This window comes from Camelus ferus, chromosome 6, assembly GCF_009834535.1.
Source record: "Camelus ferus isolate YT-003-E chromosome 6, BCGSAC_Cfer_1.0, whole genome shotgun sequence".
In the NCBI taxonomy this organism is placed as follows: domain Eukaryota; kingdom Metazoa; phylum Chordata; class Mammalia; order Artiodactyla; family Camelidae; genus Camelus; species Camelus ferus.
The window spans coordinates 43,872,244-43,888,156 of record NC_045701.1 but is presented as its reverse complement, the minus strand read 5'-3'; the positions used below and the strand labels follow the sequence as shown (position 1 = coordinate 43,888,156).

General features: G+C 37.1%; 1 protein-coding gene across 5 annotated transcripts in view; it reads right to left on the bottom strand.

The window, feature by feature from the left end:
* Nucleotides 1–6,751, bottom strand: part of MIA2 (MIA SH3 domain ER export factor 2) — an 81,488-nt gene extending 74,737 nt beyond the window's left edge. Inside the window, exons 1-4 of one of the 5 annotated variants that reach the window (XM_014561972.2) lie at nt 6,683–6,701; nt 6,426–6,541; nt 4,224–4,357; nt 2,044–2,130 (exon numbers count right to left, since the gene is read on the bottom strand). In XM_014561972.2, the coding sequence (XP_014417458.2) occupies nt 2,044–2,130; nt 4,224–4,357; nt 6,426–6,540 (336 nt within the window). In that variant the 5' untranslated portion in view covers nt 6,541; nt 6,683–6,701. Of the gene's footprint in view, nt 1–2,043; nt 2,131–4,223; nt 4,358–6,425 lie in introns of all 5 variants that reach the window. The other 4 variants (XR_004320644.1, XM_032481934.1, XM_032481933.1 and 1 more) reach the window with 4 other exon arrangements.
* Between the last annotated feature and the right edge of the window lie 9,162 nt (nt 6,752–15,913).

Sequence of the window (15,913 nt, the reverse complement as noted above, 5' to 3'; positions counted from 1 at the left end):
CACACTGCTCTTTGGATAGCACCAATATGAAATGAGAATAAAGCTCAGAATTTTTAAAAAGAAACTTCAGAATTGCAACTTTATACTATGTTTTCGGCACTGCGACAGAGTAGGTGATTAATAACAAACTCTGGAGCCAAGCTCCCTGGATTCAAATCTTGATCCTGACATTTACTTGCTCTGTGACCTTGGGTGAATTAGATGACTTTTCTATTTCTCCGTCTCCTCATCTGTAAAATGAGCATAATGACGGTGCCTATCTTATCTTATAGGGGTGTTGTGAGGACTAAATGAATCAAATACTTAAAATAGTAACCATCTCTAGTAAATACTAGCCTAACCTAACCCAAGGTCACACTACCCCAGATGAGCCAGTAATGCAAGGATAAAAAGCCCTAACCCCTTGCCTCTATTCAGGCCAACTCTGAAAGGCGATCCCAGCTTCAAATACCCTTATGGAATCACCTGAAACTTTTGTTGCAACTACATCACGGTTCAACTTCTCTGTCTGCCCAATCCTGCTTTTTCTTTTGTTCTGTCACAGGTGCCATTCCCAAGAGTACTCTCCAGTAAACTTCTTGGATGCAAAGGTCCAGCTCAAAGGCTGTTTTCCAGGGAATTTGACCTAAGACTTCGGGCCTTCCATATGACTACTGTGTGCCCTGCACTGTGCCAGGTGCTGGCATTCTACAGTAAACAACAGGAAAAAATAATTATAAATTGTGATAAGTGCTCTGCAGGAAATGAACAGGAAGCTGGGATTAAAAAGCAGTAATTCCTTTAGAATCATCATGCAAGACCTCTCTGAGGCACTCACGTTTAAGCTGTGACCAGTAAGGTAAGAAGGAACTAGCCAAGTGAAGAATTTAGGGGAGGCATTCCAGAGGGACAGCCTATTTGGGTTTCTGGGCTGGGAGAGAGCTTGGCATGTTCTAAGAACAGTCAATAGGCCAGTGTGGCCAGGAGCACCGTGAGTGAGGGGAGAGTGGTGAAGACAGTGTCAGCAGCGGGGCAGGAAGAGATCATGTAGGGCCGGGATAAGGAGTCAGGGCTTGAATCCAAGTTCAACAAAAAGCCATTTAAAGGCTTTAAACCAAACGTATGACATGATCTGCTTATTTTTATGTTCATTTTTGTATCTACAAGAACCATTGTCGTTTGGAGAATGAATTGGAAAAAGGCAAAAGTAGAGGTAAGAAGACCAGTAAGAAGCCTGCTGTACGGTTCTACTCAAGAGATAGTGAGGCCTTGAATGCAAGCTCTGGGAAGAGTGGAAATGAAGAGAAGACGGAACTGACAGGACCAGTGAACAGTTAATCCCAGACTTTGTGTTGGTAGAGAGCCAGATGATAGTTTACTGAACTAGGCAGACTCCCTTCACACTGACCTCACTTAAGGGAAATTGGCTTAACGTGGAATCTGAATTAAACAGGCTCATCAAATTCACATATTGAAAAGCCACCTTCTGATGCCCTTTCTCACTCTTAAGCCCAACATTATGAAGCCCATTTAAAACTCCAACAGTGAAAGAGACCTAGATATGAGATATGAGACCTAGAAAGTGTGATGGGAAATAATAGGCTCTGTCCCAGTAGGACAATAACAACAGTAATAATATCTGACACTTATGTAGCACTTACTGAGTGCTGTTCTATGTGCTCTACACAGGCTCATTTTTCTTCAATAAATTTATGAGGTGGCACTACGTTAGAATCATCATCTTCATTTTACAGAAGAGAAAACTAAAGCACACCAGGCCACATAGCTACTGAGTGGCTGAGCCGGGCTTTGAACTCAGTCCACCTCCAGAATCCATGTTTTTAACCTGTCTGTTAATTTTCCGGAAAGCAAAATCTTTGTCATCACCTTAGTCTTACCTAACTTTACTCATATCTCAAACTATTCTTAGAGTGAGTTCTCAGTCACAAGTTCTATTATGGACCCACTATACAAGATGCATGACCAATGGGCACTTTCACTACAGAAAACTGTTCCAGCCAAGACATTTTTAATTCAATTAATAACCGAAATGAGTTTACTCACTTTAGTTGATATTTGAACTTCCTCGGATATGAACACCTCTTCAATCTGGACTGCATCTCTGGGGAAATATCCAAAGTCCTTTCCTTTCTATCAAAATGAAGAACAAAGATTAGCAAGTAAGAGTGATCAAAGCAATAATAGCTATTGAGCCTAATTTTGTTTCATGTCCTTGACTTTCATCTATTTTAAATTACAGACATTAATTGGCTTTCATTTGCCACATAAAAGAAAGTGCGTGAAATAGTATTCTTTTTGCTATTCAAAAGAACATTAATTTGAGGGAATAAAGGGCCAAGTTATAAAATGCCACTTTTTCAAATTTGACAGGGAAAACCACTCATTTTCTTCCTTTTTCTGTTCTTTAATGACCTTTCTTGCCCAGGTGGACCGCAGATTTACTCTAGTAACCTGGAATATCAGAAGGCAAGGGAATGGTAACAGTAGCCATGCTCAATGGAGCTGTGACATTTCAGCATTTTCAGGATGTCAAAATCAGGTAAGATGTTAAAACTCTGAAGGACCAAGGTGGATTCATCAAGATGGTGAAGATCTATGAGTTCTCTAGGGGGGATTTGGTTCCATTCAACTCTTCTGAGGGTACCTAGGTAACAATGATATTCTTAATCCCTTTTAAGTGCTTACAAGATGTCCCCCAGGAGTGAAGGCATCTCACAAGCCCATTTCCTATACCTGTCAAAGTTTAAAGAATATATTTATTTTGGTCCTTTAATCCAGCATCATAGGAAAATGGATGGTTAAAGCTTTCAATTGAAAATAGGTTTGTATCTTATATTACATTATTATGCTTTAGAATGAAAAGATGCCATGAGAAATTTTACTCCCAAGCTGAACAAGTATAACCAGTCTGATACTTACATCATTTCCATATTGTGTATACATAAGACCTCTTTTTTTGTTGTTTGTTTCTTTTTTGAGGAGGGAAGGGAGGTAATTAGGTTTATTTATTCATTTATTTTTAGAGGAGGTAATGGAGATTGAATCCAGGACCCTGTGCATGCTAGGCATGTACTCTACCACTTGAGCTGTATCTTCCTCCACACTAAGATTTCTTTCTTGTGTAGCCTCTGTGATCTTTATTTGAAGGAACAGAATCTATTTGGGTCTATCCTGCTTTTTAGCATCAGGGACTATATGACTGAACCTCTCCTTGGCCAGAATTGTTTGCCTGGACTTTGCAGCTCCCAAGATTTCCTACCGTTTGTGGTGCCTTAAACATACCACTTCTCTGCCTTGAATGCATTGGAGGTATGCAATGCAGGTATAATAAAAATGACACAGGAGTTAACACAGAAGGAAAAGAAAGCATTATTTCTTGTTTTCTCTGTGTGAAAATAATACTTCTGCACAAAAGCAGCATGTACTTTGGTGTAGAACCAGGGAGAAGTTCCAAGCACACTTCATTTTGTGCATTAGATGTTTAATCCAGGCAGATACCCGTTTAAGAAACAACATTGTAGAGTTCACTTTGTCAGTTTCCAAATAGTTACAGCACCTGGAGCTGGAAGACTTACAACTGAGGTGTAATGGTGGGCCATCTTGGCCCTTCTGAGTTTAAACACCTTTCTTGTGGTATTTAGAGAGATGAGTCAGGCTTCTAGAATTTCAGTGTAATAGGACTTTTGGCCAAATAAAAGTTTCTCTCAGTTATTCCTTTTTTCCATGAAAAATTTATATACCTCATTTCCCTAGGCTACTAATCTTTCTGAGGCTCTCTTCAGCAATTCAGTCCTTTATTTGCTCAGAAAGACATGCCTTTTAGTCTGATTAACTAAAACTTCCCAGTCTCTCTTAAACTTGGCCATTGGCAGCACCAAGAGATGGCTGAGGTTGCCTGGTCATCCCATAATCTCCATCAGCACCTCTAAAGTGTCTCCAAGTAAATATAAAACCTAAGTCCAAAAACTGTGCATGCTGTGTAAAAATAATTTAAAGGCACTATTAATCCTTCATTCCAGCCAGACTGCCTTCCCAGAAGCTACTTTTATAGAAATTCTGGAACCAACACCAAACATGGCCACTTTTTGTTTGTTTAAATATGTTTAAGGGTATATATATAAAGTGCTTTGAAATTCTTGAAGTTCCTCTAGAGATGAAAACCAGGCATCCTCGTGCAAGCTGGTGATTTATTCTGTATTCAGTTTATAAGATTAGATACTTACACTTCCTGCCCACAAATCTTCCCTTTCTCCTGCAAGTTTAACATAAACAGATATCTCTTCTCCCTTAGTGAAGTTCAGGTATCGACAGTCAGATCCTTTGTAGTCTCTTGTGGCTAAGACCCTGCTTATTAAAGCTATGTAAACATGCAAAGAAAAACACACATTTTAAATTAAAATGTTCTTTATCCCCCTCCCATCTTGCCCTCCTCCAAAACATCCTCTGCATTTCCAGATGCTAATTTCTTCATCTCATTGATGTCCTCAAAAACCTACATAGACTTCCCACTGCACAGAATCAATTGTAAGCTCTTTGGATTGGTATCCAAGGCTGTCCATGACCAAGTCCTCCCTCCCTGTTTAAAATGACTTTCTCTTATTCCTCTACAGACACGCTGGTCTATCAATTTTCCCTGGAATGTGTCATAATTCTTGTCAGTGGAAAGGGAAGGAAAAGATAATTAGTTTTCTTCTTGGCACCTACAATATTCAAGGCATCATGACAAGCTCTTTCATGCCTTATTATTATTATTGTTGTTATTATTATTATTGTTGTTGTTGTTGTTGTTGTTGTTATTATTATTATTATTATTATTATTATATCTTCAAAACAGACCTATGAGGTAAATAATCTAATCTTAGACTAACAAATGAGCTTTGACTAAGTCTCAAAGAGTTGGTTACACACATAGTAAATGGTGGAGCCAGATTTGCACTGACGTTCTTTTCACTGCAACATTTGCCTTCCATTTGCTGAACTTTTCTTTCTACTCTTTCCTAAACCTTCCAAGAAACCCATCAGTCTCTCCTCATGGACAACTCACATCCTACTTCCTCTAGGAGCCATCCCTAACTGGCCCAGCCTACTCTGCCCCTTCTCTGAATTTCAGTGTTACCAACTATCCGTCTGTTGTATCACTGTTTACAGTTTCATGTTGACCTGTCTTGTCATTATTCACCAGAATGAATATTCCTGGAGGACAATAAACTTATCTTACATTTCATTTTATTTCTGTTAGATACACATCCCTCACCCCTAGACTCAGAATATAATAGGCTGTTAATAACCATGAATGATCTTAACCACATATGCTAGATTTAGCCCTTCAACATATAAAGTAATATACATACCGTATTAACTGTCATAATTATACTAACATATAATATAAAAAACGTTTTGATTGTCACACACTTAAAGTTAAAATAACAGTAGCAATTACTATAAATTTGAATGTTCTCTTTCCATGTTCCAGCCCTAAGGAAACTAAAAAGAGATTGTAAAGAAGGAAAGAAAGATGATGATAATGATCATGATGATGATCATGATGATGATTATTATTATTATAAGATATCACCTAGTAAACCTTTTCTGCATACTAAATTACATATCCAAATGATTAAGGAAATTATTTACTCATAAAAAATTTAAGTTATTTGTTTATACTAGTAATCATTTGCATTTTTAATTTACACGTGGTAAATTATAAGAAATTCTCACATACTGGGGAGAGAGAACATATTTAAAGCAATTCTAAATATATTGGGATGCTATTCATTTTGTACCATAATGCTAATGTCAGAAAATAAACGAAGTCCTTAAGTAATAAAGTGAAAATTAATTTCCCTTTGTAGAAGATAGAGGAACTTTAATATTAAAGGATATAAATAAAACTATGTACTTTAACACTGATTTTAGTATTTTTGCATAATAAGTGAACACAGAAATGATTAATGTTTGATAAAGTTTAGACAATAAATCATGCTGGTTTGAAATAAAAACATTCCTAGAAAACTCATGAGAATCAGAAATTTCCAATTGTGAAATAGAACTAAAAAAATGTAAAGGCTTCATAGAAACTATCAAATGGCTTGCTATCTCTTTTAATATAAATCAATTACATTTATCCTAAAAAAATAATAAAAGTGCTGATTAGTTTGTTTTTGAGGTCTGGATAAATATCTTTATAATTTCTGATCTATTTATATATCAGGCTGATCTTTGTCCCTTTGCATATTTACATTAAAAACTATCACAAAATGCTTTGCTTCCAGCATATCATTTTCATAGTGAGCTATACTTTATAATTACACCTATTTCTCAATGATATTAATGTTTATTTTTGTCATACTTGTTCACAATAACATTTTACATCATTTGAAAGCTTCATTTAAGAGGAAAAGTAGGAAAAAAGAAAAGCAACTTACTTTCACATTCCGAGTCACCACATTTTTTGAAGTCTGCCAGCAGTTTTTTGCCTTCCAGACACTTTGTCAGAGAAATAACCAAGAGGAGGATTCTGTGAACTCCAAGCTCCGCCATGCTAAAACAAGAAGGAATCCCAAACAAGAGTTAAACTGATTGTTTAGGCTGTAGATATGCCAGCCCAAACAGGAGACACCCCACTCTCTTTACTAAGTATTAAAGGAAAAGATTTCGGTTTTTTAAATCCCTTGTTAACTACATTTTTCTATCGGTGTTTAGGCTTAACTTGAGGGACGCTCCGTTCTCAATCTGCAGTGTCTGCAGTGTCAGGTACCCAGATTACACACAAGGGTTTAATAATTAACAGGAATTCTTAGTTAGAGTCGTGTCTTATAAAGCTGGCCCAAGTGAAACTCTCTGGCTTAAAGGCACCTTGCACTCCACGCGGCAATTCTTAAACAGGCCTCCACAAAAAGATACTTCATCTCTTTCCGTTAAACTTTTCCAGCAAATCAGTTAAGAATTACATAGTATTTGCTGCGTGCAGATAGCAGCAAGAGAGGGTGAGGGTCTAGCTCAAGAGATAGAGCACATATTTAGCATGCACAAGGTCCTGGGTTCAATCCCCAGTACCTCCTCTGAAAATGAGGAAATAAATAAACCTAATTACCACCCCTCCTCAAAAAACAAACAGACAGATAACAGCAAGAGTGGAGAAAGTATATAGTTAAATGTAGAAGAAATAATAATTCATGTTAAAAGCATGATTTTTGAATATCATGATGAAAGTTATTTGAAAAAAATTCCATTTTCATATTTTAAAAGCCTTCAGTGTTCTCTGAAGTTAAAATCTGTATTTAGTTAAGAGTAATAGTTAGAATGTGTTAAATACTCATTTTGTTCTAGGCACTATCTTAGGCAATTATGTGATCTAATTTTACTCTCACATCAACTGTCTGAGGTAGGTAATATTATCGTCCCCATTTCTGCATTATGAGGAAACTGAGGTACACAGAGATACATTAGCTCACTGGCCCAGTGTCACATAGTGAGTGGAGAAGAAATTTAAAGCCAGGGCTCTGCAACTTCTCCCACTCACACCACTGTGCTTCAACACCGCATCATCTGCCACAGAAAGAGGTCTACTCTGTTTGCAACAGTACTATTCCAGAAAGAGCAGGCACAATGTCATTTTATATATTTGAAATTGTATGTATATTTTTGTACATAGAGAATGAGAGAGAAATCTGAAAGAATCCTCCCCCATATGGTGGGAGTATATCATGTGAGCTCAAGTTGTATTCACTTTCTTCTTTGTACTTTTCCATATTGTTTGACTTTCTTTTTAAAAATCAGTGAGCATAGGACATTTTAAAATATCAATAAAGTTATGAAAATCAAGTTAGTTGAATGTTATTGTCTCTTAAAAGGGATCAAATCCCTTTATTGGGAACTTTTGTGTAACACACTAGATCTCAGTAGATTTTTGGAAACCAAGGTTGTCCTATTTCAATCCTGAGAAGATATCTTTGTCAGCCCTTCTTTGCAGTACCTTTCCCCAGGGTCTGGGCATGCCAGAGGACATGCGGTTCACAGAACTCAGTGCTTGAATGACACTGCACTCCCCTCTAGTGCCTGAGCAAGCTAAAGTGAAAGACTTGCCTTCAAAGTCCCTCAGAAGAAAGTGTATTTTCTGTTTGTTTTCCAGAACCAATCATTAGTAGGAAGCCTGCTCTCTGAGATCAAAGATTTTTACATCCTTAGAAAGAATCTGATAGAGCCTGAGTTGGAGGCTCCTTTGGTTTCCAAGCAGAGCACTGCATAGCTGTACATCTGCACACTCAAAAAGTGTAGGTTCATTTCTTGAACACTTTTGCAAATCTGTAAACTATGTTGTCAAAGACAAAGAAGGACTGGCTCTTCAGCTTCAAATTTTGGCACAGAATTATTTACATAATCTATGATAGCAAATCAAGAATACTGAGTAATGAATGACTTTATCATTTTCTGTATTCAGTATTTAAAATGTTACCACTAAATACTGAACTAGTTAATTTAACTATGTTCTAAGATAAGAGGGAGAAGAACCTAGGTAAATTTTAATTTGCCTGGTAATTTGAGTCAAGAAAAACAAGAAAAAAAGCTCTTGCCTAAGATACCAGCTTGGAGAGATTTACTCCTGCCAGAAATGCTCCCACTTTCTTGCTATTTAATGCGCTCAGATTATCTCATTTTATGTTCAGACCATTATTTAAATATATTTTAACAAGATATCTGAAAAAGAGGGAGCCCAATGTCAACTGTCTCTAACAGATCCAAAGAGATGGTACATAAAAGGGATAAGAACATTAAGTTTAAAGAAACCAAAGTATCAATTTTCCCCTGTAAAAACAGTCTTGTTAACTAGCCACACATTATCTAATTGCTGATGCATTTTGCAGCTCAAGTACTGTGTCAATATTAAAATATAATACTGCTACTGAGGAAGACTTCATGGTAACACTGTCAGGAATACTGATTTGCAAGGCTATAGCTTTCGTGAGAAACCACACAGGAGGTAAGAGTGCCCACTACGTAAAGCTTAAGAATCAATCATCAAAGCCACACATGTTCAAAATCTTGGAGACAATATCGCAAAGCAACACTGTCCATGAGAATATAGACGTACTCACGAGTGCTGCACTTCTACTGGTTGGTGATGTTATTTCTGGTACTACATAGTACTATCTTTTCTCTTAATACCTCAGATTTCCTGAAGCGGGAACATATTTCTTCACCAGCTGCCTCTTACTCCGGCAGTTTATAAGACAAAGAAACTTGATTACAGTAGTCCCGCCTTATCCACGGTTTCAAGTTCCATGGTTTCAGTTACCCTTGGTCAACGGAGGTCTGAAAATATTAAATTGAAAATTCCAGAAATAACTCACAGGTTTTAAACTGTGCACCATTCTAGGTAGCGGGATGAAGCTCATGCTGTCTGCTCCCTCCTGCTTGGTCATGAATTATCCCTTTGTGCAGCACATCCTGCCTGTCACTCCCTCAGCTGTCTTGGTTATCAGATCGTCTGTCAAGATATCACAGTGCTTGTGTTCAAGGAGTCCTTGGTTTCCTTAATAATGTCATCAAAGCGCAAGAACAGTGATACTGGCAATTTGGATATGCCAAAGAGAAACTGTAAAGTGCTCCCTTTAAGTGAAAAGGTGAACGTTCTCGACTTAATAAGGGAAGAAATAAAAGTCATATGCTGAAGTTGTTAAGATAGACAGTAAGAATGAATCTTCTATCAGGAAGCCGTGAAGAAGGAAAAAGAAGTTTGCGCTCGTTTTGCTATCACACCTCAAACTGCAAAAGTTATGACCATATAGTGTGTAAGTGCTTAGTTAAGATGGAAAAAGCATATATATCATTTATATGTGGAATCTAAAAAGAAAGATACAAATAAACTTATTTACAAAATAGAAACAGACTCAGACATAGAAAACAAACTCATGGTTACCAGGGAGGGAAAGGGGTAGGAAAGGATAAACTGGGAGTTCGAGATACACAAGTTTATACCATATAGCACAGGGAACTATACAATATATACAATATCCTGTAGTAACCTATAGTGAAAAAAAAAATATGTATGTATGTGTATGACTGAAACTTTATGCTATACACCAGAAATGGACAAAACATTGTAAACTGACTATATTTCAGTTTTTTAAAAAGATGGAAAAGGCATTAAATTTGTACAATAAGAAATGTTGAAAGAGACCACTTCACATAACTTTTATTACAATATATCATTATAAAAAACACAAAAAATTGTTATAATTGTTCTATTTTTTATTATTATTTTTTATCTCTTACTGTGCCTAATTCGTAAGTTAACTTTATCATAGGTATGTATGTATAGGAAAAAAACATTGCATGTATGGGGTTCAGTACTATCCATGGTTTCAGGCATACATGGGGGTCTTGGAATGTGTCCCCTATGGATAAAGGAGGACTACTGTAGAAGGTACTTGGAATAAGTTGAACTAATTAAGCTGGGGTACTTCTTATTAGGGAGGGGGGCACTAGAACAGAGCCTTTGGAAACAGTTCCCATGATAGACAGGTGCATAGTGATAGATAAGGCCCAGGAGAGACTGAAATCAAACCGGTGTGGAAGACATGGAGACAGCCCCCACATCCCATCTTCAAGGTAAGACTTTCTCCCCAACTGCAGGGAGTGCAGTTATCAGACAGCCTCTGGCTGGCAGCTACTTCCAGGTCTGCCTCAGCTGCAGAGAGCCACCTTACCCAAGATCACCCCTTCGTGGGTGATCTAGTGAATAAATGACAAGGGATTACAAAGGCAGGATCATTTCAGCCTAATGTGAGACACTCTGATCTGCATTCCTCACTCCTGGGCTCCTTGTTGGGTTGACTGAAGCTCTGGAGAACTTGCATTGCAGTTTGATTTCCCCTTCTGCCCAGTCCTTCTTTCTCTTCCTTCTTTCATAGTGTTGATCCCTTAAACCCAAAAATCTGTCTCAGCATTTACTTCTAGAGGACCCAACCTCAGAAGCTAATGATCCACAGATGCAAAAAGAGGAGATGGCAGAACTTGCACATTTTGGCCCACTGTTGGTGTTAGTCACCCCATGGCTCTTGTCACTTTTTGTTTTTGTGTTGCTGAAGGCCATGTTTTAATTCTGCCCACTTTTTCTCATTCTGTCTATCAATCAGAGTTCTACCAGGAAACAGATGGGTATTCCATTTTGAGGGATGGCATTCTTCAGTGATTGAGGAGTTTCTAATGGACTATTAACAAAGGTATGGGCAGGGTTAAGAGAGATCAGCAAGGCATGTAAAATCTGCAGGCACGAAGGAACAGTACCCACAGCCTGGGAGAGAATCATGGGAAAGGACGGCCCAACAGGCACTTGAAGCCTCCAGTAAAGGAACTCAGTCAAGAAAACTTCACTCGTCATTCTGATCTCCTGATTGTACTTCCTATTGGCCAAACCCAGCTAGATGCCAGAGAATAAGGGAAACTCTGAAGCAGTTTTAAAGGTCTGTATTCTAGGGATGCAGAGCAGAGCGGCAATAGTGGATTGGCAGGAGCAGAAAGATACACTGTCATTATTCCTTTACTGTGTGTTTTTGACTAATAGTGTGCCACATCTTCTGTATCCAAGATGGTGTGTATGTGATATTTGCATATCAGGGGACAGAATTGATTAGTCTCATCAGTTGACAGGATGGGAATTTAGTGCTTGTTGAGTACCAACTTTGCACCAATGAGCTTACTATTTCACAGACAAAACTCATCTTCCAGGACATGTATTTTTTTTTTATTGAATGCCAGCAGTGTGTCAGGCATTATTCTAGGGACTGGAGGCACAAGAGTGAACAGGACAAAGTCCTTGCTCTCATGGACCTTGTACGCTACTGAAGGGAGACAGACAAGAATAAACAAACAAATAAATGAACAAGATAACTGCAGGTAGTGATAAGTTATTACAGAGAAGTTGTCTGCCTAGATAAAATTGTTAGGAAAGGCATCTCTGGACAGTGACATTTGATTTAAGACGGAGGAGTAGGAAGGTAGAATATTCTGAACAGAGGGAAGAATTAACGAGAAAGTCATTCTTCATTGTCTGAAGTTAGATTGCCAAAGATTTAAAGAAAAAAGGAAAGAGGCATATTGGATGCATTCTAGTGTGTCAGAAACAAAACTCTAAAGGGGAAACCAACTTGGTATATATAATCAAGAAACGTAAAGGTAAATGGAGAGTGGTCGGAGATGAAGTGGGAGACACAGACAGAAGTCCAACCATGCAGGGAATTTTAGCTGTGGAAATACATGTGAGCTTTAATCTAAGTGCAATGGGGAAGCCACAGGAAGTTTTAAGGAAGAGAATGATGTTGTGTTTTTAATCTTATAACTTCATGTTTTTGCTTTACTTACTCCTACTTATTCTTCAAGTCTCTTAGGTTACATCACTTACTGCATACATCACTCAATAACTTTTTATTGAATGAATGAATGAACAAATACATTCATCAATGAATATAAATGAATTGATTTCTTTTCAAGGTCAAGATTCTTCATGCCTCATTACTAAATGAAATTCTATCTTCAGCTGTGTAGCTCAGCTGCTTCTCTTTCATTTCAAAACGAAAGTCAAGTAATTGCTTCGATTAAATTTTCTCTTGTGTAAAACAAAATTTGACAAAAAGGATCGGATCTCATATTTATCTTTGTCACTGGGTCGTTATTAGTAACAGCAGTAAAAAGTCTAAAATATCTAGCAAGCAAAACTACGAAAAGCCTTTGTATCCCAAATACCATAGACAAGTTGCTAAATATGAGTAGGTTAATGAGCAACAGTATGGAAATATTTAGTATACCTAGTAATTTCCAATCATCAATAGCCTGAGTGTCTTTTAAGAATCCATATAGCAGCAACATGGATGGACCTAGAGATGGTCATACTAAGCGAAATAATTCAGACAGAGAAAGACAAATGTATCACTTATATGTGGAATCTAAAAAACATGACACAAATGAACTTATTTACAAAAACTGAAACAGGCTCATAGACATAGAAAACAAACTTATGGTTATCAGAGGGCAAAGGGCAAGGGGGTGTTAATTAGGAGTTTGGGATTAGCAGATACAAACTACTATATATAAAATAGATAAACAAGGATCTACTATATATCACAGGGAATTATATTCAAGAACTTGTAATAATCTATAATGAAAAAGAATATTAAAAATTGTACATATACACACATACAATTCAATCACTATTCTGCACACCAGAAACTAACACAACATTGTAAATCAACTATACTTCAATGAAAAAACAAAAATAAAGAACTCACATGAATCAATTGTATATATTCTTACATGATCTCCGCCAAAATCAGCCTTCTTCACTCCCTGCTGCCATCCTTTCCGCATTTACATACCATTTCCTTCTTGCCTCTTTTAGTGTCCATGCCCATAAGTGTCTCATGACCCTAAGCTTCTTTAAGAAAAAAAGTAATAAACTAATTCACCAAAAAAATCAGCAACTTCATGTTTATGCCTCACCCACATATTAAATTTCACAAGAGTTTATAGAAAAAATTTCTGCATGGAAATGAATAGACAAATCCTTTGTAATTATTATTTATCTATTATTTACTTTATCCATTTCTTTCAAAGATGTATAGGATAATAGATCTGATGCTTTCCTTATTTTTCCCTTTCACTTCTTCCATATTCCCTAGGACAAAGACATAAATGCCCCCTCTGCTAGGACTTGGCAAACTACTTAGCCTCTTGAAGCCTCAAGGTCTTTGTTCACGGAATGAGAGACTTGCACTAACAACATTTGCAAGTCTTTTCAGCTCAGACATTCTGTGATTTCTTTGCAATCTCACTGACTCCTGCAATCAGAACATCAAGGAAGGAAGGAAGGAAGTATATAGATGCATCCCACTATGTTAGATACAAGGGGATTGAGATGTGAAAATACCATTAAATAGTAACATTCAACAAAAGGTGCACTCATTCTCTTATTTAACAAAAAGCTTTTGGGTGCCTGCTATGCCCCAGGAACTGTGTGAGGCATATGGAGCACATGGGGAACAAAGTAGACAGTGCCCTGGCCCCCCGGAGAGATTATAACCTATGGGGGAAGACAAACAAGACAACAAAATTCAAGACTGTGAAGGAGATATTCAGGATTGCTGATCAATTCATTGCAAAGTGAGGGAGAAGAGAAAGCAAAGGATGACTCTCCATTTCTTAGTTGGACAAGTGAGAGAGCATGGTACTGCCATTTACCACGACAGGAGCACAGGAGAGGAGCAGGTTTGGAAGAGAGGAAGATCAGTGGTTTAGGACATGCTAAGTGAATGAAAGTAAAGCAATGTAAATTATTTGCAGGAAAAAAAAAATTCAGTGGTTTTGGAAAATTGTATGTCAGCCTGTTTTCAGAAGGCTTACTTTTTATTTTAAAATAATTTTAGATCTTCAGGAAAGTTGCAATTACTTTGTGAATACTGGCCTCACCCCATGGGTGACCTCCTGGAGCAGAAGGGACTGGAGATGAAATGGATCCAGCAGGCTGCACCCTAATTCAAGCACACATGTTTATTTTTCTCCTGAGTCTGTATCTACAGGCTAACACTCAATGACTCACCACACATAAGCCTACTATTTAGTTAAAAAAACAACAGAAATGCAGTCTGACTAACCTCAAAATAAGCATTTGGTACCATTTTTAACTCATCAAATTCTATTAACAATGTACAGCTGCTGATGAAAACAACCAGAAACCATTTGAGAAGGTGATTTCCAAGGCTTTTCCCACCAATCAGAATTAATCCGCTAAATCTACTACAATTACACTGCCAAATACACACATTCTTTTAGCCTCAGGAATAACCATGACTTGAGCTCACCTTTGCTTCATAGAAGGCAATCATGTAACAAATGCCTCAAGCATTTTGTATTACTGTCACCTTAGGAGTTTATTTTACATTTCCTAAAGACAAAATGTTTTCAAACGCTATCTACCATGTATATGAGTCTACATTTCTCATTTCAACAGGACTTCACAGACCAACCTTCTTAAACATATGTTTCCTCCACCAATAATATTTTACTTTACATCAAACCAATAGGATCCAGGGCAATTTTTACTGACTTATAAAGCTTTTGTGGGGGAAGTTTGCAAGTTGAGATCCCGGAAACACGTGGCATGATGTCATCCAGGCTAGTCAATCTGAGAAGCTGATAACTTGTGACTTTTTTCCGTAGATCATGTGGGATTATGTTTTATTTATTTATCTCTTACAATGTGATAAAAGAGATTGAGAATTCATCTTCACAAGGCACTCTAATTTGGAAGTTTCTAGAATTATCTGAGTGTTATGATTATTATGGTTGGTTTAGGAATAACAAATTTCCTTTCTAGTTATAAAGTTTAAAAGCATGTTAATTATGTCCTTGTTCACTTCACAACATTGAGATCTTGATATCTCTGAAGGAGACTCCAAAGGGTCTCTATTACTATATCAACTTTACTGTTCTTAATAATTTTTTCAGTCTACATGAGTTACCCCCCTGGTCTGATCAGTCCTCTATAACTGGAGGAACATCTGATATCAACTCTCAGTTAACTTCATTAATAATGTGAATAACTAAGTTATTGATATTTGTATTTGGAACACATTGTGAGAGCCTGGGAAATAATTGCCATAACTTTTCTAGCAACATTTCTCTTAAACTTATATTAAAATAAATTTATATTCACACATATGTGCACATATGTGAACTGATGGCAAAAAAGAACCATCTTAAGGTAATCTTGAGGGCAAGATAAATTTTACTCGGATTTTAAGTTTCCTGCAAATAACCACAGAAGTGAAAATTCAGATTATAACCGTTAGATACCATGACTAAGCTTGACTCTGTTATAACTTCTAATATGTCTTCAAGATCTCATACCTATGCCATC